Genomic DNA, 21,823 nt, shown 5'->3' with positions numbered 1-21,823 from the left:
ATTCTCTTTCATCACGACAACGCCCGAGTTCACACATGCTTCGTTTCAATGGCTAAAATTGAAGAACTAAAATTCGAATTGGTCGAACACCCGCCGTATTCATCAGATTTAGCCCCCAGTGACTTTTTCTTATTTCCAAACTTGAAAAAATGGCTCGGTGGACAGAGATTTCCAGACAAGGAAGACGTCATTGCCTCTTTAAGTGCTTATTTTGAGGAACTTCCGAAAACGCACTTTTCTGAAGGATTAAAAAAACTTGAAAAGCGATTGACCAAGTGTATAGAGCTCCAAGGAGATTATGTTGAAAAATAAAAAAAAATTTACCCAAAAAAAATTGTTTTTATACTTCATTCTAAGGACTTATTGAACTACCCTCGTATATGTAACGGTTATTTGATTATTTTGTTGAAAAAAAAAGGAGACCTGGAAAAATTTTGTTTTCTTAACCTGGAAAACCTGGAAAATACTTTAAATTTAGTTCCTAGGGATCGCTGGACACCGTGTTTGGAGAGAATGAAATATTTCCATTAAAGAAGAATCCGATTTTGACATTGTATTTCAGTGGCCAGACGCACATTGTTTAATTCCACCTGCAGCTCCAGAACTTGGGACAATCCTTGATGCCTTGAGGAAGGCGAAAGTGACGAGAGCTGACAATGCAGCTCTGGGAACGCAGCTAAAGCTAATGTTGACTCTGGAGCACGGGATCAGAGCTCTCTTTAAGCCAAAATGGTATTCTAGAAACACTGTAATAGAAGGACCAGTATATTATGGAAAAGACAGGCATAATGCAGAAATTGTAGCATTTCACTTATCATCTCTACTTGCTTTAAGACGAGTACCTATAACGGTCGCGAGGAAATGTAAGTTTCCTGGCTGTCCTAAATTACACTAAAATTTACCGCCCTTTTTGCATTTTTTTTTTTGCATTTTTTTTCTATCTCTAGTAAATGACAAATCTTTATTGGTTGAGAATCCAACTCTTTTGTTAAAAATTCACAGAGTGTCTGTTGGATTGGAATACCGGGAAATGACAGTGAATTTATTTTTCGGTTCAATTATGATATCATTCAGTTTACCAGACGCAATTTAAAAATCTTTCATTTAAAGAATTTTAAAATGCACTTTTAAAGATTAAAAAATTTAAAATTAGGAGCCTTTGAAATATACAATTTTGGATTTTAAAAAAATGTTTAGTTGGTCAACTGTGAATAATAATTGATTTTACAAGAGGATTCGAAAAGAGTTTAAATTTTCAGAATTTCCAGATTTTAACGTTATAGATTAAACTGTTTCAATTGGAAACTCTTAAAATTAAACAAATGTAACCGCCCGATTGGAACTTTATAAACTATTTAAATTTTTTAAAAACTTCAAAACAACATATTCATAATTAAAGACTTATTAAACTAAAAATATTGTTTTAAGTCTAAAATATGAAATTCTTTGATTAAGAAAAAAGCAATTACTTAATATTTAGAAATATTTGACTGTTCATTTAAAATCCTTAATTATAAATTAAATATTCAAAACTAAACTTTGAGCATTACAATTTTAATTCTGTTGAATTTTGATGTATAATAAATATTGAACGCCTATATTATTTTTCCCAGAATAAGTTGGAGTAAGTTTAAGAGAAATTTGGAAGGTCTGAAAAGATAAAAAAATAATTAAAAATTTGAAATGATTTCAAGTAATCTAAACGAAGTGCCTACGTATACTGACTAAATTTGGATATTCTTACGGAAATTTCGGTACAAATAGCCTACAGCCTAATTTAAAACAAAATATACATTTGTGCAGGTTTGGAACAAAAAGTTTACAAGATTTCCATAATTATTGTCAAAAATGAATCTGGAAGATTTTATGCAAATGTTTGTAATTTTGCAGGACTTAAAAAAAGTGTAGTAAAATTTTGTTCTGGAATTCAAATCATTTTAGAAGATGTTTGAAAGTTCTGAAGAAATTTCGAAAGTATTTGAAAATTTGAAAAATGTGAAACAACATGTAGATGTTTCAACATTTTGAAGCTTTTCAAGAATTTTAAAACTTCAAAATAAAAATAATTTAACTTTTAATTTAAGAAGTGTTCAGTTTATAATAAAAATTAAATCGTTCATTTTGTAATATTTCTAGATTAAATTTACTTAACATGATTTGCAGCTCAGTTTTTATTATTTCAAATGGCAACATTTTTAGAATTCAATATGTTTACTTTCATTGACTGTCAAAAGTCTTAGCGAATCAGGAAATGATTAGGAATTTTTTTCTGTGATTAAAATGGCCACCCTGAATTTGTCTTTTTGGCGTGAAATTTTATCTTTTAGCTTATAAATTTAATTTTTTCATCTAAACATGCAACCATTCTCTTTTTTTGAAAATATAACTATTTTGTTGAAAATTCTTTCCTTTTTTGGCCGATAATTCATTTCTTTGGTTAAAAATGCATTTTATATGCTTAAAAATTAACTTTTTTATTAAAATTTTAACTATCAAGTTGAAAAGTTCTTTTTTTTAATTGCAAATTTAACTGTTTTTATTTAACAATTTCATTATAAATTTTTATCAATTCAGTTGATATGGTAGAAATTTTATCTGTTTAGTTGAAAATTAATTTCTTTTTTTGAAAATTGTACTATTTCATTTTTGGCTGAAAATTTCTCTTTTTTTTAGATCGAAATTCAGTATTCACTAAAAGTCTTTATAATAAAAGGACAAATATTTTTTGGCATTCACATTATTGATCTCCTACACCTAAGGCTTTTTTTATATATTAAAGAAAAATGTATACCGGACAAGAAAATGATCAATTGGCCAGGGAAAAGTCAGAGAATTTTGAAATTTGGATTTTGTAGCAACCCTTTAAAATAGACGTGTTCTGTAATAATAACAAAATGAATAGCCGCTTTGCCGCCTTTAAAAATTAATTGTCCTAGGCCAATGCCTTTTTAACTCTTTCTGTAAAACAGCTCTGGTTTCCTACAATTACTTTCAATTTCTAAGCGAAATAAGCATTTTCTTCTTCTAAACTTTGTAGAACGCATATAAAAAATACCTTTTTAATATTTTACAGTGAACCTGAGAGAAGAAGTCAGTAAACATGCGACTTCTGAACTTTATGCAACCATATATCAAGAAGGCAATGACACATGTCTTTATGGGGTCTGTCATTATTGTTCCCCTGGCGATCCAGTTTGTGGGTCAGGTGAGATTTTAGAAGGGACTCTTATACTCTGGTTACCATCATACCTAAAATTAGTTAAGCATCGACATCCCTGGCAAAGAACATATAGGAAAAACCGTCTTGCTTTGTGGGAAGCTGATTCTAATTACTGCGAAAAGGTTGATAATTTAATCAATACAATTTTTAATATTGATCGAAATACGCGATTCGTCAATTAAATCATTAATTTTCAATCTTTGGCCATACGTTTTAGGTGAAAGAATTCAAGGCCTATGCTCCCCAGTCATCAAGCAGACTCTTAGATTTAGTGGATACAGCAATTTTCGATTTCTTAATGGATAATGGCGATCGACATCATTATGAACTTATGCAGAATAATTTTCACAATCCCGCAGTTTTGCTAATCGATAACGGAAAGAGCCTTGGAAATCCGAATGTCGATCATTTCGATATTCTGGCTCCACTTTATCAATGCTGCATGTAAGTGTTTTTTTTTCTTTTTAAAATATCAAATCATTTTGAAAAGAAAAATATTAGGGCCCATCTGCTCTTCTTTAGAAATGTGTAGACAATTTTTCCGGTATTGGAGAACAGTTTTTTTAAACTATATTTTTTTATTTTGATGGAATTAAAAAATATTCTCAATAACTGAAGTTTTTAAAATTATTTCTTTCTAGCGTATCTATCTTAAAAAAAAGACTTGAACAACTGACGGGTTTTCACTGAAATGAATACACTAGACAAAAATGGACGCGAATAAGAAAAATAAATAAAATACATTTTAAATATTTCTATGAAATTGAATGAATGAAAAATAGATAAATGAGGGGAGAAATCCAAAATTACATAAGGAGTATTACGTTTTTTTCATGCTTTTTTCATTAACCATAGACATTTAAAAAAATGTATTTACCTTAAAAAATTAAGGTAAAAAGTAAACTGGACTTCTTCATATATGGACGCTTTTTTATATTTCACTGGGTCTAGATTTTAGACTTGGGTTTTTTTTCCTTTAAGAACCTCGAAATTAAAAAGTCAAATTTAATTTACACGGGAATTCTAGATCAATCTAAAAATCTATTCGCCCTCCTCCACATTTCAAAAGCATAATAATAATAATAAATGGAAAAAATAATCGTTCAGAATGCAAGCAATTATAGGGTATACCTGAACATTTTAAACATATTTTCGTAATTGAAAAATTTAATTTAGTTGAAAATTCAACTATTTGGTTGAGAATTAATGTATTTGATTTAAAAATCATATTTTTCGCTAGAAAATTAATTTTTTGGTTTAAAATCCAAATACTTGATTCAAAATCTTAAAAAATTGTTTTAATGAATTAATTTTTTTATTTGAAAAATCTTTTTGAAAATACAATTTTTTAAATACAAGTTTGACTCCTTTATTTTACTATTATTTATTTGTTTAATTAATGGAGGGTGCTAATTTATTTCAAAATATTTTGTAATATAATTTGTCAGACATTAACTGAATCTTATTATTTACTCATTATTATTTATTTATTATTTATTCTTAAAAGTTTCAAAAATGTTATATATGTGCGATATGCATAAAATATTTCTAATTGCTATGAAAAATCATACCGGAAAAAACTTCAGATACCTGGAAAAAACCTGTAATTGCCAAGGAATTTTTTTCAAGGATTTGAGTAGACACCCTATTTAAAATAATAGAAAAATGTGAAAATTTTAGTGTTCTAAAAAGTTTAAATATTCGAAGATATTCTCACGAGCTTGAGAATATGTTTTGAGAATTTAACGAGCATTTATAAGCATTTTGAATTAGGATTTTAAAAAATCGTATTCTTCATCTTTATTAATAATAATTACATTATTTAAATTTGACGGGAAAATGTATAAACAATGTTTACTGGATTTTTCAATTGAAAAATATATCTTTTGAAACTAAGAAATTATTTTTTAACTAATATTAGGAATCTTCAAGCAAAAGATTAATTTTCTACGAAAAAGACTCATTTTCAACAAAGTATATAAATTTTCATCAAATAAAGATCAATTTTCAACCAAAATTAGAATAGTTAAAATTTGAGAAAAATAAATGTCCAACTAAGAAAAAACACAATTTTCCACAAAATAGCTTGTTTTTCTCATTGAAAAATGATTTTTTAACAAAAATAAAATTAAATAAAGAAATAAGTTTGCAGCAAAATTAATTAATTTTCAACTAAAAATATAAATTCTCAATCAAAATTGGAATAGTAACATCTTCAGTTAAAAAAATTATGTTATATATTATGTTTTTTAATCAAAGGAATTCATTTTCAAGAAAAAATAGAATAGTTATATTTTCTACAAAAAAAAAACACATTTTTTAGAGAAAAAGATTACATTTATTAAAAAAGTGTGAGTTTTCCACAAAAAAATGGATTTGTTTAAGTGAATTTTCTGCTAAAATAATAAATCTTCAACTAAACAAATTTAATATTTAGTTAAATAAATGAATTTTCTGCCAAAAATAAATTACGAAAATTTTCAACAAAAAAAGAAACGAATTTTAAATAAAATAGTTAAATTTTCTACTTCAGAAATTAATTTTTAACCAAAAATAATGAAATTTCCAGAAAAACTTAATTTTTAATAAAAGCAAAGTAATTTTTTAACGATGTAGTATAATTTTCAACCTGAAAGATCCATTTTCAAGCAATAAGCTAAATTTTCTACAGAAATAGATGAATTTTTAACAAATTGCATGAATTTGCAACCACATATTTGAATTTTTAAAGGGATTTTCAACAAAAAAGAGGAAACAATCACCAATAAGTTCAAATATTCTCACATAAATTCGAATTTTTAAGAAAATACAGGAATTTTGAACCAAATATTTAATTTTCAATTAAAAAACATAATTTTCAACAAAATTATTGAATTTTGAACGAAAAAAAGGTTTGTCAAGTAAAATGATAAATCGCTAAGCAAATGAATAAATGTTTATGGAAATAGTTTCACTTCCAACTAAGTAGTTGAATTTTCAACCAAAAAGAATGAATTCTCAGCGAAAAGCGTAATATTTGACATTTCAACCAAAACAGATTTTAATTATATAACAAAAATAGTTTAATTCAACAAAAAAAGTTGAATTTTCAACGAAATGTGCAGAATTTAAAATAAATTTAAAATAAACAGAGATTAATTTTCAACCAAATAGTTGCGATTTTTAACCACAATAATACAATTAACTACAACTTTAGTTTTTCAAAAATTCACTAACTCTATCAAGTTTTCCTTGGCATTCTTTACTTTCTGAAATTTCCTGATCTGTAGCAACTCTGCTGTAATTTAAAAAAGTACCACCTTGATCAAAAAGTTCCCGAAATCATCACCGTGTGGCGCCCCCTGCTGTCCGATTCACATTTTTTTCGTTTCTGTAGGTTGTCACACCTTTTAACAATATTCCCTGCGAATTTTAGCTTTCTAGCTTGACATTTGTAAATGTAACGCAATTTTGAGTACATCTGTTTTTTTGCGAATTTCGATTTTTGCAATGCATTTAATTTTGCAACAATATGTGTGTATTAAATTTTGTGTTAAAAATGGATTCAATGGCAAAATGACTTTGGAAATGTTGGAAAATTGTTTCGGCAACGATGCTCTAAAAAAACAGCTGTGTATCGCATGAACGCTTTACCAATGGACGTGAGTCCATCAATGATGATGATCGCAGTGGTAGGCCGTCGACATCAAAAACCGACGAAAACGTTGATAAAGTACAAAGAATGTTGGATGAAAATCGTAAGTTAACAATTCGAGAGTTGGCAGATGATTTAAACATTGCTTATGGATCTGTTCAAGACATTATCGTAAATGATTTGGGATTGCGTCGTGTTGCTGCAAAATTAGTCACCAAAAGATCTGAATTTCATGCAAAAAAAAGATCGTGTCGATATCGCTCAAGACATGCTTTCTAAGGTTGAAACGGACCCAGCATTCATCAAACGCATCATTACTGGTGAGGAGACGTGGGTTTATGAGTACGACACTCAATCCAGACATCAGGCGAGTGAATAGCGACTCCCCGATGAGCCAAGGCCGAAAAAACAACGTCGTTTTCAGTCGAAAAAGAAGGTAATGCTCACGGTTTTCATGGATTACAACGGTATTGTACACCACGAATTTTTGCCAGAAAAGCAGACCGTCCACAAAGAGTATTATGTAGGTGCAATGAGGCGTCTGCGTGAAGCAATTCGCTCTAAAAGAAAAGATCTCTGGAAAAACAACTCTTGGATTTTACACCATGACAATGCACCGTCGCACAATGCCATCATTATCCGTGAGTTTCTCACCAAAAACTCAACTAATACAATTCCGCAGCCATCAAATTCGCCAGATTTAGCTCCCTGTGACCACTACGCGGAATGCGTTTTAGCAGCCGATCGGAGATAATACAAAAATCGAAAACGGCACTGATGGGCATACCAAAAATTGAGTATCAAAAATGTTTTGAGAGCTGGATCAAGCGCTGGCATAAATGCGTGGCAGTCGATGGGAATAAAGAATAAACTTATATTTTTAATTTAAAAAATAAATTCCGAGAACTTTTTGATCAAGGTAGTATATGTTTATTTCTCTCTAGAATATTTTTGTAAAAAATTTGTTGTAATTATGATATATATTTGTTTAAAAAAGAAATGCTTTAAATTCTCTTAAATGCTCTATAAATGCTCTGTTCGAAATTAAGTGCTGAGCATTTTCTCAACATAAATTCTTGGTCATTTAAGAACAGTAGGAAATATGTAAAAAAAATCTGCTAAAGTGCGTATTATGTACAGTTTATCTCTTTTGTATGATTCACACTGTGATCCCTGTAATATTGTATGATCGATTAAATTTTTTAATGTATGCTTAAATTATTTTAGGATACACAAAACCACCTGGGATCGTTTAAAACTGTTGAGCGGTGGATCCTTGAGTATTTCACTAGCAAAACTCTTATCTCACGAAGAAGCAATGTCTGATATTGAACCCCTAATTACTGTCGAGCACTTGAGTGCCATGGATCGAAGGCTGCTTACTATTTATTCCGTTGTAGAGTTCTGCATTCGGCAGAAAAAATACACGTCAAACGTCATTCTAGATCATCGTTAGTAAAAGAATTTTCACCTCTTTACATGTAAAAATCTGTTTTCATTTGCTCTCAAATCAATATAACTGACTCTAGTTTAAAGTAATCCCATAAATTAAGTATCGTACAAGTGTGTAGACAAGTGTGACAATAATTGTGCGATAACTGAATAAAAAGTTTTGGACAAAAATTACATTAAGCTTAAAAAACTATGGTGCTTTCTACGGGACCTGAGAGTGAGGTTAAACTTTTTCAATCCCGTTTATATTATAATTTGATAAGAAATGTTGGTTATATTGATGCTAATCCTAATTGGTAAATATTTATTATTGTAAAACTAAGAAAACTTGCGATCGCAAAAGATGCGTATAAATATTGCTACAATTAATGAGTACTGGTTAAGTGAATAAATGAAATACGATATTATATAGGTCAATGTTTTTATTTTATGACACAGTAATAATATTTGGATAGAGTTTCGGGTGCGGCGCCGTGGAATATATAAATACGGTAAAAACTTAAAAAAACAACCTGTAAATGCGTCTGAATATTCGTTACAATACGAGCACATCGCTTTTCAAATATACCAGTTTACATCGTCCTCTTGCAGTCGAAATCCTCCCAAAACTTGGAATTCGCTACATTTACAATATTAATAATCTTACCCGTACTCGTAGAATCTCCTCGAAAAATTGAAGGCGCACTCGCTATCTTCCCACCACAATCCGCGTCCAATTTATTGCCTAGTCTTTTATTCGTGTCATTGATTTTAGATTTCCGTCGTCTTTCTCCATCCTTGTCGTCACATAATTGCACCGGCGCTTGAATTTCCCTCGATTAAAATATATTTACAATATCAAATATGACCAGATTTACTCACGTATCTTACCGACTAATCATATAAATTTTACGTGTTCACATACATGTACATATAAAATTCAGCGCCGTGTTTTGTATACATATAATATATTAATATTATATTAACATTCTGTTCATTAAATAGAGTTTTCTTAGTAAATTATTATTACATGTATAAATAGACTATATTTTTGCACGCACATTTGCAGCAGAGCTTGCTTCTAGCAGCTTTCCCGATCGAAAAATTTCGCCAATTTTCAAGCCTTTTACTTGAACATTGAAATATGTAAAAGTGCGCGATAAAATTGGATCAATTTTTCACCGGGTCGGCTTCTTTTTCGCAAAGGCCGAGCAACATACCCGGAACGCTTGCTTCGTTAGTGCAGCTATTGGTCAAATTATGGACGAGAAGTTTCGCAGCATCCGGTTTGAAGCTGGCGCTTTCCGTCCTTTAATACTGTGTCTCTCATCGGAGTTCCTAAAAACGATTCACATTCTCTTGCATTGCGTTGCATTGCGTCGTCGAGGCTTCAAAGTAAAAAACAAGTTTCGTAAAAAATACAATCATTTTTCTGTCACAGCAGCGTTGTGTCTTATTGTATTGCATAATTATGTCTAGGTCGCATGATAGAAAATGTTTCCTATTAGGCTCGATATGAATGTAAACATTTCTTGTTTTTTTTAGACTATTTAGAAATATTTTAGAAACTGTAAAAATTTAAATAGGCCTTTTGAGGTGACTTTCGTTTAAAAAAAGTTATCTCTTCGTTTCGAAGGTGTATATTCGCATGATTTGCTGGAAATGCTTACTTATTTTTAAATGATGCTTCTTGTTTATGTACAAAAAATAAGTTTTGCTGGAAAAAAGCGCAGTCTTCTAGCATGCCTCTCTATTTTTTTCAGAATATTCCCTAAGGGAAAACCGGATGTGAATCGATTATTTTTATTGTGTTAATTATTCGACATCGATTATTTGAAGTGATCGAAAAATTGCGAGATTTCAGTGACGTCTATTGTCTCGTAGCTTACGACCCTCGAATTGCTCTAAAGAGCGGATTCAACACCTCTCGAGGATGAGGTCGAAGAGCTCATGTCCTCGGAATGACGAGTATGAGAGGAATCCATTGAAGTTACGGAGTCGCTGTCGTTGCTGTGGGGACTCGAATAATTTGCTGCTTCCTGAAGTCTCATCAGCATGTTCAACTAGAATAAAAAAATAAAAAAACCGAGTCGATGTAGTTAAATATATCCCATAGCTTTTAATTTTAACTCTACAATTTTAATTTAAAAAAAAGACTTCACAGTTCCTAAAGAATATTTGAGGGAAAATAAGGGGCTCAACATATAAAAGTAGAGGACTCCAGAAGGTATGTGAATTTAAATAAATACACATATTTCGAACAGTAGTCGAGTTTAATACAACTTCTAACAGCTTGGCAAAAATGCGTTATTATTCTCATACAAGATGATTTTCCAGTATCCTAATCTTTTTGGGCCAGAGACCTTAAACTTTGTTCAATTCTTCAATATCATTGATGAAATTGATTAAGTTATGCAATACAGATATTTTTTACGTCATTTTGGAAATACAATTGAACCTGTTTTGGTAAAATTGGCCGTAGCTTCTAAACCAGTTGAGGAATTAAAAAAAAAACAGGTTGCTAAAATTAAAAAAATTTCGAAACGTTGACTATGCGACTTTTGAGTGTGCACCTAATTTTAATGTTTCAAAGGATTTAAAAGTTTGGAAAGTTATTCAGAATTTTTTCTATTTTTATAATAAAAAAATTATTTAAAAATATATTAAAACTTGAAAATATTAAAATTGTGATGCTTTTTCTAAAATATTTATTTTACTTATTAAAATTATAATATTTTATAGTTTCAATTTGATAATTCCAATATAGATCGTCTGAAAGTGATTGCGACGTAGATAAAAAAATTTAATATAACATATAATAAATGTGTGAGGATCTTCGTAATGCTTATTTCCATAAAAAAAAATTTATAATGTTGGTGTGCTCTGCCAAAATAGTATGAATACTGCATCACAAAATGCTTTTATTTTAGGCTAATACGGAAAACAGGTTGATCAAACCAAAATTGAATTAAACTTTCATTTGGTAAAATACACTTTAATTTTAGTACAAATTTTAATACAAAATACTGCTTTCGAAATGTAAAATTTTGAGATTTTCACGTTGATATTCCTCCGTTGTTATTATGTGAAAATCATGAAAATCAGCTTCATTCTAAAGATACGTCCGTAATATTAATAATTTCAACCGAACAAGTACTTTTTTTTCTTTCTACGCAAGGGAAATAAATTTAGTTAATGTCAAATTTTAAGTTAAGCAATAGCCGAGAAAAAGTAAAAAGTGGATTTAATTTTTAAGAAAACTTGAATTTTACAAAATTATTTCATTTGAAATCTAAAGCAACCGAATTGGATGAGCTAACTTCAGTCATAATGTATGTTCGTGTTCGTTTCGAAACGCATAAAAGAATGTTAACCTCACACGATTTTTTTAAGTATTGTAAAATATAAGTTTGAGAATACCAAACAAATGTTTAATTTTAAAAATAATACTATTATTTTTGTTTGATTACATTATTTCACGCATTTGCCTCAAAAAACAGTCACTTTTGAAAGGAACAATTTTTTTGCAAAAGTATTTTGAAAATGGGTCTTTTATTCAAACTATTTATTGGTGCTGAATTAAGTAATTTTGAAAGGATTTAACTTTTAAAATATTTATTTTGTAATTTTTAGAACAATTTTTTGAAATACACATAGGTCATTTTTCAGAATCTGCATGAGTGAACTGATTTCCATGAAAAGGAGCATTCTAAAGTTTCTAGAGTCCTTAAATCCGAATTTAATAAAAGAATTTCCAAATTCAAGTTGACTAATCCAATATGGTGAATTCAAAATTTGAATAACTGTTTCAAATTCATGAAAATCGGTAACTTGAGGATTGCGGGATCGCTCAATTAAAATAAATAGAATTTCCAAATTTAAAATGGATCATTCAATAGGTGAATTAGGAATTTTAAGACATGTAAATTGAAGATACAAAATTAAAATGTATTTTATTGTAAGGATGTATAAATCAAAATTCTTATTCAAATTACTTAATACGTTAATTCAAACTATTACAATTGAGAATTTCTCAATTTTAAATTAATATAGAAATTGAAAATTATTCAAATTTATATTTTAGAGATATTTAATTTTGAAAGTTTGGAATAATTCAACTTGGAAGATTTACAATTAAAATTCTTTCATTTTTAAGATATGCAATTGAAGATTCATGAATTCTGAATGTTTCTAGTTGAAAATGATGTCATATTGAACGTTTTTTTGTCTAAATATACAGTTCAATTTTGAATATTTGCAATGGAAGACTCATTGATATTTAATGTGTAAAATAGAAAATAATGCGATTTTGAAATCTTTTTTTTTTAATTATTCAAGTTTGAAGATTCATAATTAAATAATATTCAATTTTCAAGACTTACAATTTAAATCTATTAAATTTTAAATATGTATGAATAAAAATGGTTAAATTTTAACATGAATCAAGAAGTTTCAATTCCAAATCGTCCTAAATGAAGAAATAAAAAATCTCATCAATTTTAAAGATTTAGAATACAAAGTTCTAATTAAAATTCTTGCATTTTGCAATTATTGAATTGCAAGTTATTCAATTTTAAAATATTGTATTTTAAAGATACGTAATTTTGAATGTTTTTTCCGAATAGTAAAACTTTCACCTGAAGAATTACATTGAAATTGGTTAAAAGAACAGAAAATAAATCTAATGAATTGATATTTTTAGTAATAAATATTACGATACCAACAGCCGGATTTTGTGGGAACACACACATCGTTTCAATTGTACTACAAATAAAAATTTCACTTACAAATTAATTTTTTTTTAATAGAACAATTAAAATCGTAACGTTCAGAGTTTAAAAGTTCCTTTGAAATTTTACCGATTCAAATTTCCTATTTCAAATAAGTCAGTTTCAAATTATTTACATATTTTTACGACTAAGACTTTTCAATTGAACCAGTTTAATTTTTAACGTTGATCTCTGGATATTCCTAAAATTTTGAATTTGAATGATACTTCTAGTAGAGATTAATTTTTAAAATAATTAATTAACATATTTACAGTTGATCTAATAAAAATGTTGTTTATACAAAAAATTCAATTTCAAACGCTTTTAATTTTTAATTATTCAAGTCTTCCAAGACTGCATTTTAAAATTCTTCAAACTAAAAATTTACGTTTAAAAATAAGAATCTGAAATGAAAATTGTTGTCAAGTAAAAGATTTGAGAATTTATCTGAAATTTGTCAAATTCCCAGTCAAAAAATAAATTCACTGTCATTTCATTTGGATTTTTCAACTCACCAAAGGATCACCTTCTGTATCGCTGTGTGTGCTGCCGAGACTTTTGACACTGGAAGCTCCCACGCCAGACGAATGACCGGAAGTAACAACATCATAGCCGACATCTTCTGGTCTGAGTCTCAGAAGGGCATCACTTCCACCATGAACTGCATGAGTGGAAATCCAAGGGTAGCTTGAAATGATAAACTGGGCTGGATCTTCCCAAACCGAGTCACCATTTCCACTTCCACTCGCCCTCCTTCCGTAAAGAGTCAGACCTTCCCTAACCGCTTCCACCAGGTATGGGATCACAGAATAATTCCACAAATCCGTGAACCAAACTTGGGATCCAGAAACTTCCATCGGACAAGATAGGAAAAGCCTTGGACCTGAAAGAAAATTTTAATTTAGAACAGTCGAGATTTTCGGGAAATTTCTTATCCCTCATCTATTTGAAGAATCTGAGAGAAAATTACCTATTGTCACGTCGGAACTGCTGTGGGTTTCTAAGAATTTGTTGAGATGTAACCAAACTCGTGGCAACCATTCAACAACGGCAGCCATTTCTGCGCTTCTCGTTGCGCCAGATTCACGTAATTCGTGTTCCAGCAATTTTCGACGCAAGTATCTACCTAGGAATCCTTTCACTGGCTCCATGTGATTAGCACAAAGCACCCAGCTGAAAAAGAAAGGTATTTTTGAGTATTTCAGGTCCCGAAAACTTTCCTCTGTTTGAACATCTTCAATTTTTAATTTAACGATCAATACTTGCATTTTAATATTTTTCAAACAAAATTTCAGAAATAAATCCCAATTCTTTGAAAATAAATTGCTTAATTTGCTAAATTCATAGGCCTTCAAATTTAAAAATGGTTTTGTTGTGTTACAAGATATTTAATTTGGAAAACTGTTTAGCTTTTAAAAGTTGGAGAGTAAATTAGGCCAAATTTGAAGACTTAGGAATGTTTAACCAACGAATTCTGAAGGGTCCGATTGTTGAAGAATACACATGGTCACTTGGGGCAATTATAAAATGCTATTTAAAGTTTAATATTACAATATTATATCTGTTTTATTATCAAATTTATCATGCTTAATATTTATTTAACAAAAAAATGTTCCAAACCATTGAGAACTGTTGATTTCAATATTCATTACAAAATTAAAATTGTAACTTAATACAGACATTAATGTAAACACGATATTTACATACAAACGGTACTTACTCGCGTTCATCAGCAGAGGGACAGATTTCTTTCCATAAGCTTTTAATGAAAAATAAAATCCGAATATGTAATTTTCATCTCTTAATATTCGCATCACATTTACCTTATTAAGTGGTCTCTAGTTTATTAATTTAAACATTTAGTTCTTAAAAACAAAATCACTACTCAGGCCAACAATGATATTAATGCAAAGTTTTACAAAGCTTTTTCCGAAGGAATTTGACTTGCTAAATCGAAATATTTTGCCCAAATCGTTCCATCATCTCTCTTTTTCGAGATATTCCAACCTACAGTGCAAAAAATGCTATTTTGTCTTTTTAAAGTGGAGTAACTGTAAAATAAAAAATGATTAATAATTTTGAATTCCGTGTTAAAAACACTATGCAAACGACTTTTTAAAAATGTTTTTAACGTGAAATTCAAATTTATCGTTTAAATTCATTTATCACTTTTCATTTTAGAGTCATTCCACTTTTTAAAAAAATACGAAAAAAGGCATTTTTGGCACTTTCCGGGTAAAATAGCTCGAAAATGAGCACTGATGCAGTAATTTCGGTACCAGATTTGGATTCAGTGGATCAAATTCAAATTCACATCAAACTGCACCAAATCGAATGCTCAAATTTTTATGCCTGTGCTATTACTGAAGTTTTTTTTCTTCACTTTTACCCCAAGTGACTTTATTTAATTCTACAAAATGACGTTTTTTAAAGTTTGAATGTGATAGAATTTTGATGCTTCAAAGTCAAAGGATTTCAATTTGAAAGCCCTTGATTCTGAAGCGCATCGAATCTTAAAGAGACACAAAGAAATCGTCCAAAAGCTTTTAAGAACAAGATTCAAGTGACCTAAATTTTTACGATTAAAAATGAAGAAGCCTTAACGTTGTCTAAAGATTTTTCGACTTAATTTATAATTTTAGTTTAAACAATATTTGTATATTTTAAGTACTATCTATCAAATTCATTGCTAATTTTTTCGATCGACATATTTTTAATTAAATTTTATTTTAAATCTTTAAGTTCTCTACATATTTTTCTTCTACACACTAAAAATTCTTAAATATTAACGCTACATTAAAAAATGGTTACGTTCTGTATTTCCTTCATTCAAATCATTTTTGATTTTTGAATATTCGACTTTGCACTAAGAAATTAGAATAGTGAGGAAACGTCTCATTTTCCAGGAGATTAAAATTCCCTTGTGAAAAAATGTTTGTTCAAATGATCGTTTTTCGAATATGAATCGTATCAAACACTTTTTACATTGTCATCATTCAGATGAAATGTCTTATTTATTTGGAATTTTTATTATTTATCTTTATTATTTAATAAAAAATGTAATGTGTGCTTCCGCATGTCTCTATTGGTCTTTATTGGTATTTTTTTTATAGAAAATTAATTTTCTTGATTACAAATTCCACTATTTCGTTAAAAGTTGAACTAAACTGTTCAACATTAATTTTATAAGTTAAAAATCCATCACTTTGGTTGAAAGTTTAACAATTTTGTAGAAAATCCGTTTTCGATTTAAAAATAGAATATTTTTTGGTGAAATTTAAATTAATATATTTTTCCTATGGAATTAATCCCAGTCATCACAGTACCTATTGTCGTCAAAAAAGGTGAATAGGTGACATTTTTTTTCTAAAATAGGTGACAAATAGGTGATAAACAAATGTTAAATAAGACAAACAAATTGTAATTTGTTGTAAACCGAGAGCTGTCCGGAAGTGTTTTTCTTTGATTGAAACGGCCACCCTGAAAATGGAGTATTTACATTTCCACTGAGAACTAATTTTCAATTAAAAAATAGTAGAAACAATTTTTTTTCAAAACCATTTAATTTTTTACAACATAGTTAAATCCGTGACCAAATTGTAGATTTTTTAAGCAAAAAAGATTAATGTTTATTAAAAAATTTTATAATTGATATTTCCACTACAAAAATTTAATAAAAAATAAAAAAACAGATTTGACCAAACAGTACATCTTTTCAACATGACTAGATTTTGACAACAAAAAAAGTTGATTTTCTACCAAAAAAAGACGAATTTTCAACGAAAAAACATAATTTTTTAACCAAAATGTTGAATTTTTAACCAAAAAAGTTGAATATTTAACCAAAATTGGAGTAGATACATTTTCATTGAGAGTGAATTTTCAATAAAAACAAAAAAGAATTTTCTACAAAACAATTTAATTTTATACCAATTTGTTGAATTTTCAAGCCAAAAAGCCTAATTCTCTATCAAACAATTTAATTTTAAAAACAAGAACATAAAATAACAACAAAAAAGTTAATTTACAATTAATCAGGTGACTTTTTAAAGAAAATATTTGAATTTGTAGTTTAAAAAAACTTGTTCACAACAAAACGAATTTTTATTTTAATTATTTAACAAAAAAAACGAAGTTTGGACTAAAATTATGAATCTGCAACGAAACAAAATGAAATTTAAAAAAATTCGTTCAACTTTCAACCAAGGAGTGGAATTTTTAATGAGTAATTTTTTTGGTTCAAAATTCCACTTTTTGGTTACAAATTCTACTATTTAGTTGAAGACTAAACTATTTTATTGAAAATTAAAGTCTTTTGTTAAAAAGTAATCGTTTTTGGACGAAAAATTGTATTGTTTGGAAGGAAATTCATTTTTTTTTAAAATTGAAAATTCATATTTTTTGGTTGAACATTCATCTTTTTTATTCAAAATTAATTCTTTTTATTTGAAAAGTCTATTATTGTATTTTTGTTTGATAAATAATCTCTTTTACTTAAAAACATACTTTTTTGAAAATTCAAAGATTTTTTGAAAGTCATCATTTTTGGTAAAAAATTTATACCTTTGTAGAAAATTCATATTTTTTTTGTTGAAAATGTATCTTTTGGTAGAAAAATCTTTGTTTCAGTTGTTGAAAATTCCCCTTTTATATTTAAAAGTTAATAATTTTTATTATGAAGTCTACTATTATATTTTTGGTATTTAGTTCAAAATTCTACAAATTGTTTGAATATTTATTTATTTTATTGAAAATTGAACTAGGTTCTTAAAAAGTCACCTTTTTTGTTTACAATTAACCTCTTGGTTTAAAAAATCTATTTCGATGGAGAGTTAGTTCTTTTTATCAAAAACAAAACAAACAAAGAAAGTATTATATTTCTTTTTCAGAATTAAACTGAATTCAGCTATCTTGTTAAAAAGTCATATCTTTTTGTCGAATGTTGATACTTTTTAAACTGAAAATTCTATTTTACATTAAAAATCGTATTTTTGGGTGGAAAATTCAACTATTTGCTAAAAAAAATATCACCTTTTGGCTAAAAATTCACCTCTTGGTTAAAAATTCTACTATTTGGTTGAAAATTTAACTGTTTTGTTTATGTCATCTTCTTTGGTTAAAAATTGATCCTTTTTGATTGAAAGCACATTATTTTTATATGAAAAAAATTATATTTTTATTTTATAATTAATCTAAATTCAACTATTTTCTTAAAAAGTAATCTTTTTTATCAAAATTTCAACTGATTTATTAAACACTTGTATTTTTGGAGAGAAAATCAATCCTGCTGGTGTAAAAATTCTCATTTGTTAGAAAAGTCATCCTTTTTAGTTAAAAATTCGTCTTCCTTGCTTCAAAATTAAACTGGCTTGTAAAATATTCATCTTTTCAAATTAAAAATTTAATATTATGTTTGAAAATGCAACTCTTCCTGGTTAAAGTTTAATCTTTTTTGTTTGAAATTCGATTATTTGGTTCAAGATTCGTCGATTAGGAAAGTGTAATAAAAACTGTGTTTGGTGTGCAAGTTGTAATTTTGAATAAAATTGTACTTTTTCAACCGAAAAAAGGTGGAAAAAGATGAGAAACCCCAAAATAGGTGAAAAAGGTGACAAATTCCTAAAATAGGTGACAAAAGGTGAATAGGTGACACTGTGATGACTGTAATCCTTTTTGATCAAAAATTCAACAACTTGGTTCAAAATGGTTGAAAATTCAACTCTTTTGATGGATATTCATCTACTTGGTAAAATGCGCCTGTTTTTTTTATTTAAAATTAAAAACTTTTTTTTTTGAAAAATTAACTATTATATTTTTTGTTGAAAATTGATTATTTTTTGGATAGAAAAATATTTTTTTTCACTGTAAATTCTACTATCTTCTAAAAAATTCGTCTTTTTGACTTTAAAATTCAACTATTTTGTTAAAAGTCGCACCTTTTGCATGAAATTCCATTTTTTTGGTTGTAAATACAACTGCTTGGTAGAAGTCTGTTAAAACATTATATTTGTATAATTGTGTTTTAGTTGAGGCTCTTATCAAATGAAATCGAAGAAGAAATTTTTTACCTAAGATGGGAGGTGGGGCGCCCTTATTCAAAAAGCATGTCACCATTTGTTACGTAACTTTTTAATGGCCCCTGATTATAAATTATATTTTTTCCAAATTAATTTTATTTTATGGATATACCCTAAGAACGAAAAAACATTTTTTTCGCCTACTCAAGTTTGATAATTTAACTGAAAATTTTCCAAACATACAGAAACAATGATCATCTCATTTTTTCAAAAAATAGATTTATCGCGTTTTGTTCGCTCACTACTTAAATTTAAATTTATTTAATTTATCAGACATCGATCGAATTCTGTTTGCCATTGATTAAAAACCCTTCAATTTGAAATGTTTCAAATACACTTAAGTTAAGCGAATTTTCGGGTGATGGAGTAGTTCTTAAAAAAAAATAATAATTACCGGAAATTATGGTGTAATTGAAGATTCGTCGTGCTGCACGAGGCTTGACTCATGGTGCCAATAATTGCAGGACAAGTGGAATGTCGAGTGCCAAGAAGGCCGCTAAATAATTCGCTAAGGGAGGCAGCATGCTGAAGATTCTCAAGAATGATAACTCGCGGCAGTTCATCGGCAGCATTCGAATCGCACCTTTCCGCAATGTGAGTGAGGTATTGTCTAAGTTCTTTGCTAGATTTATGGTCTACGTTATAGGTCGCAACGGCAGCAGCGTCTTTATTTTCGGCGTCTGCAGTATCCACTAGGGCATGAGCAAGTTTTCCAGCAAGGTAGCTTTTTCCTGTGCCACTTGGACCGCAGAGAATAACTCTTCGGTGTTCGGTGAGATGATTCACTTGTCTTTGGACAATGGATCTTGGAATAAGAGTGTCCACTGCGAGCCACGAGTAACCAGACAGAACTAAGTACATCGATTTAACGTGACCAACTAGGTAGCCACAAGGTAACAACTCCGGATGCTGGGAATCGGTGATACATCTGGAACAGTGAAAAGAAAACTTTTTCTGTAAAACAAAGTGGTACGAGAAAATCGCAGTGCTTTCATGTCAGAGGATCCAATATTAGGAAGGTGAAAAAACAGCAATGTTGGACATTTTTTCGAAATAAACTGTCCCACAGAGTTGAAGTTCTTTAAAATCCTTTAAATCTTAGGAAATTCCATGATAACCATTGAAACATTATGAAATCACTGCAGAATCCCTTTAAATCCAGATTCATTTTTGGAAATTTTGGAAATGTTTTTAAACTTTCAACTATTCTCTTAAAATTAACGTTATCAAAATAAAAAGTAATTTTTAATTTTCCTAGGAATCTTAAGAAAGTGTTTTTTATTCCTTTGAAGCCTTTCATATTCTTAAAGAGCTTCTAAATTTTTTGTTATAAATCTGCAAAAATATATTTTTTGTTTTGAATTAGGTCATGGGCTAATTGCACCGAAATTTCGGTAGGACTAGCCGGATTTTGTGGGTCTGGTACACTAACACTTTTTTTAAATTATATGGAATAATTTCAAATTTTAAACTAATTTTGAATACTTTCAGACCTTCTAAATACCTCGAAATAATACTCGATTTTTTTCTACGAATTATAGGTGTTCAATATTTATTATACATCAAAATTTAACAATTTTACTTGTAAATTTAATTTCTTCAAATAGAACAATTAGACTAAAACAATATTTTAAATTTGATAAAAACCTTTAATTATGAATATCTCATTTATAGTCATTTAATAATTTTAAATATTTTATGAAGTTTAAATCGAGCGATTATATTTATTTAACTACTAAGACATTGCAGTTAAAACATTGGAATCTTTTAAAATACCATAAAATATATAAAATCCTTTGTAGTTTTGTAAATCTCTTGAGATTACCTGGAAATACTTTTGAATCCTCTAAAATCTTTCAAATTCTTTGGAAATGCCTTAAACTATTTGAAAATCTCTTTAAATCTTTGAAATCCCTCAATCCTTGTGAATAGATTCTTTGGAATTCATTCAAATATTATTTAATCCCTTGAAATACTTGATATCATATGTAATCCTTTGAGATCCTGGGGAATTAATTAAAAACTTATAAATACTAATTAAAATAATTAATTTTGATTCGTACGGCAGATATACATAGAACAAATAAAATTCTTCCAAATCATTCGGAACTCCAGGAAAATTTTTTAATCTCTTAGAAATTTCTTGGAATGTTTGAAATTAGCCGAAAATATTATAAATCCTTTGAAATCCCTTATAATTCTAGAAACATATTGAAATATTCTTAGAATTTCTTCAAATATCCTAAATTCTTTTAAATCTTTAGAAATACCTTGACTTATTTAAACATCTCTTCAAAACTTCGAAATTCTTTAATTTATGTGAATAACTTATTTAAAATCCATTAAAATTTATAAAGTTCCTTTGAAATACTCGACATATTATCAAATCCTTTGAGATCCTAGGTAATTAATTAAAATATCTTATTGAAAGCTTCTAAAATATCTTAAAATCCTTAGAAATATTTGGAAAATTTGAAAATCCTCTGAAATCCTTTCGGTTAATTTAAAATACCTTGAAAGTTAATAAGGCCAATAAAAATCTTTCGAAATACTAGGAAATTTTTTCAAACTCCTTAAAAAGGAATCTTTTGACATTCTTTAAAATTTTTTAAAGATCTTGAGAATCCCTTAAAAATCACTTGAAATCCCATAAAAATCCCTCGAAACCTTTTTGATTCTCTAAAGTCTCTTG

General features: G+C 28.5%; 2 protein-coding genes across 5 annotated transcripts in view; one reads left to right on the top strand and one right to left on the bottom strand.

Moving 5' to 3' along the window:
- The window catches only part of LOC117180112 (glycosaminoglycan xylosylkinase), a 16,189-nt gene extending 7,472 nt beyond the window's left edge, over window positions 1–8,717 (top strand). Inside the window, exons 3-6 of the mRNA XM_033372445.1 lie at window positions 563–863; window positions 3,074–3,342; window positions 3,438–3,664; window positions 8,082–8,717. Of these exons, the coding sequence (XP_033228336.1) occupies window positions 563–863; window positions 3,074–3,342; window positions 3,438–3,664; window positions 8,082–8,310 (1,026 nt within the window). The 3' untranslated portion in view covers window positions 8,311–8,717. The remainder of the gene's footprint in view (window positions 1–562; window positions 864–3,073; window positions 3,343–3,437; window positions 3,665–8,081) is intronic.
- LOC117180111 (protein sickie) overlaps window positions 8,711–21,823 on the bottom strand; it is a 319,545-nt gene continuing 306,432 nt past the window's right edge. For 2 of the 4 annotated variants that reach the window (XM_033372441.1, XM_033372443.1), the window contains 5 exons: window positions 19,526–20,059; window positions 14,775–14,813; window positions 14,025–14,227; window positions 13,570–13,937; window positions 8,711–10,348 (listed from right to left, as the gene is read on the bottom strand). In XM_033372441.1, the coding sequence (XP_033228332.1) occupies window positions 10,190–10,348; window positions 13,570–13,937; window positions 14,025–14,227; window positions 14,775–14,813; window positions 19,526–20,059 (1,303 nt within the window). In that variant the 3' untranslated portion in view covers window positions 8,711–10,189. The remainder of the gene's footprint in view (window positions 10,349–13,569; window positions 13,938–14,024; window positions 14,228–14,774; window positions 14,814–19,525; window positions 20,060–21,823) is intronic. The other 2 variants (XM_033372442.1, XM_033372444.1) reach the window with 1 other exon arrangement.

This window comes from Belonocnema kinseyi, chromosome 9 (genome assembly GCF_010883055.1).
Source record: "Belonocnema kinseyi isolate 2016_QV_RU_SX_M_011 chromosome 9, B_treatae_v1, whole genome shotgun sequence".
NCBI lineage: Eukaryota > Metazoa > Arthropoda > Insecta > Hymenoptera > Cynipidae > Belonocnema > Belonocnema kinseyi.
Note: the sequence above shows the minus strand (reverse complement) of the source record. Positions and strands in the feature narration are given on the sequence as shown.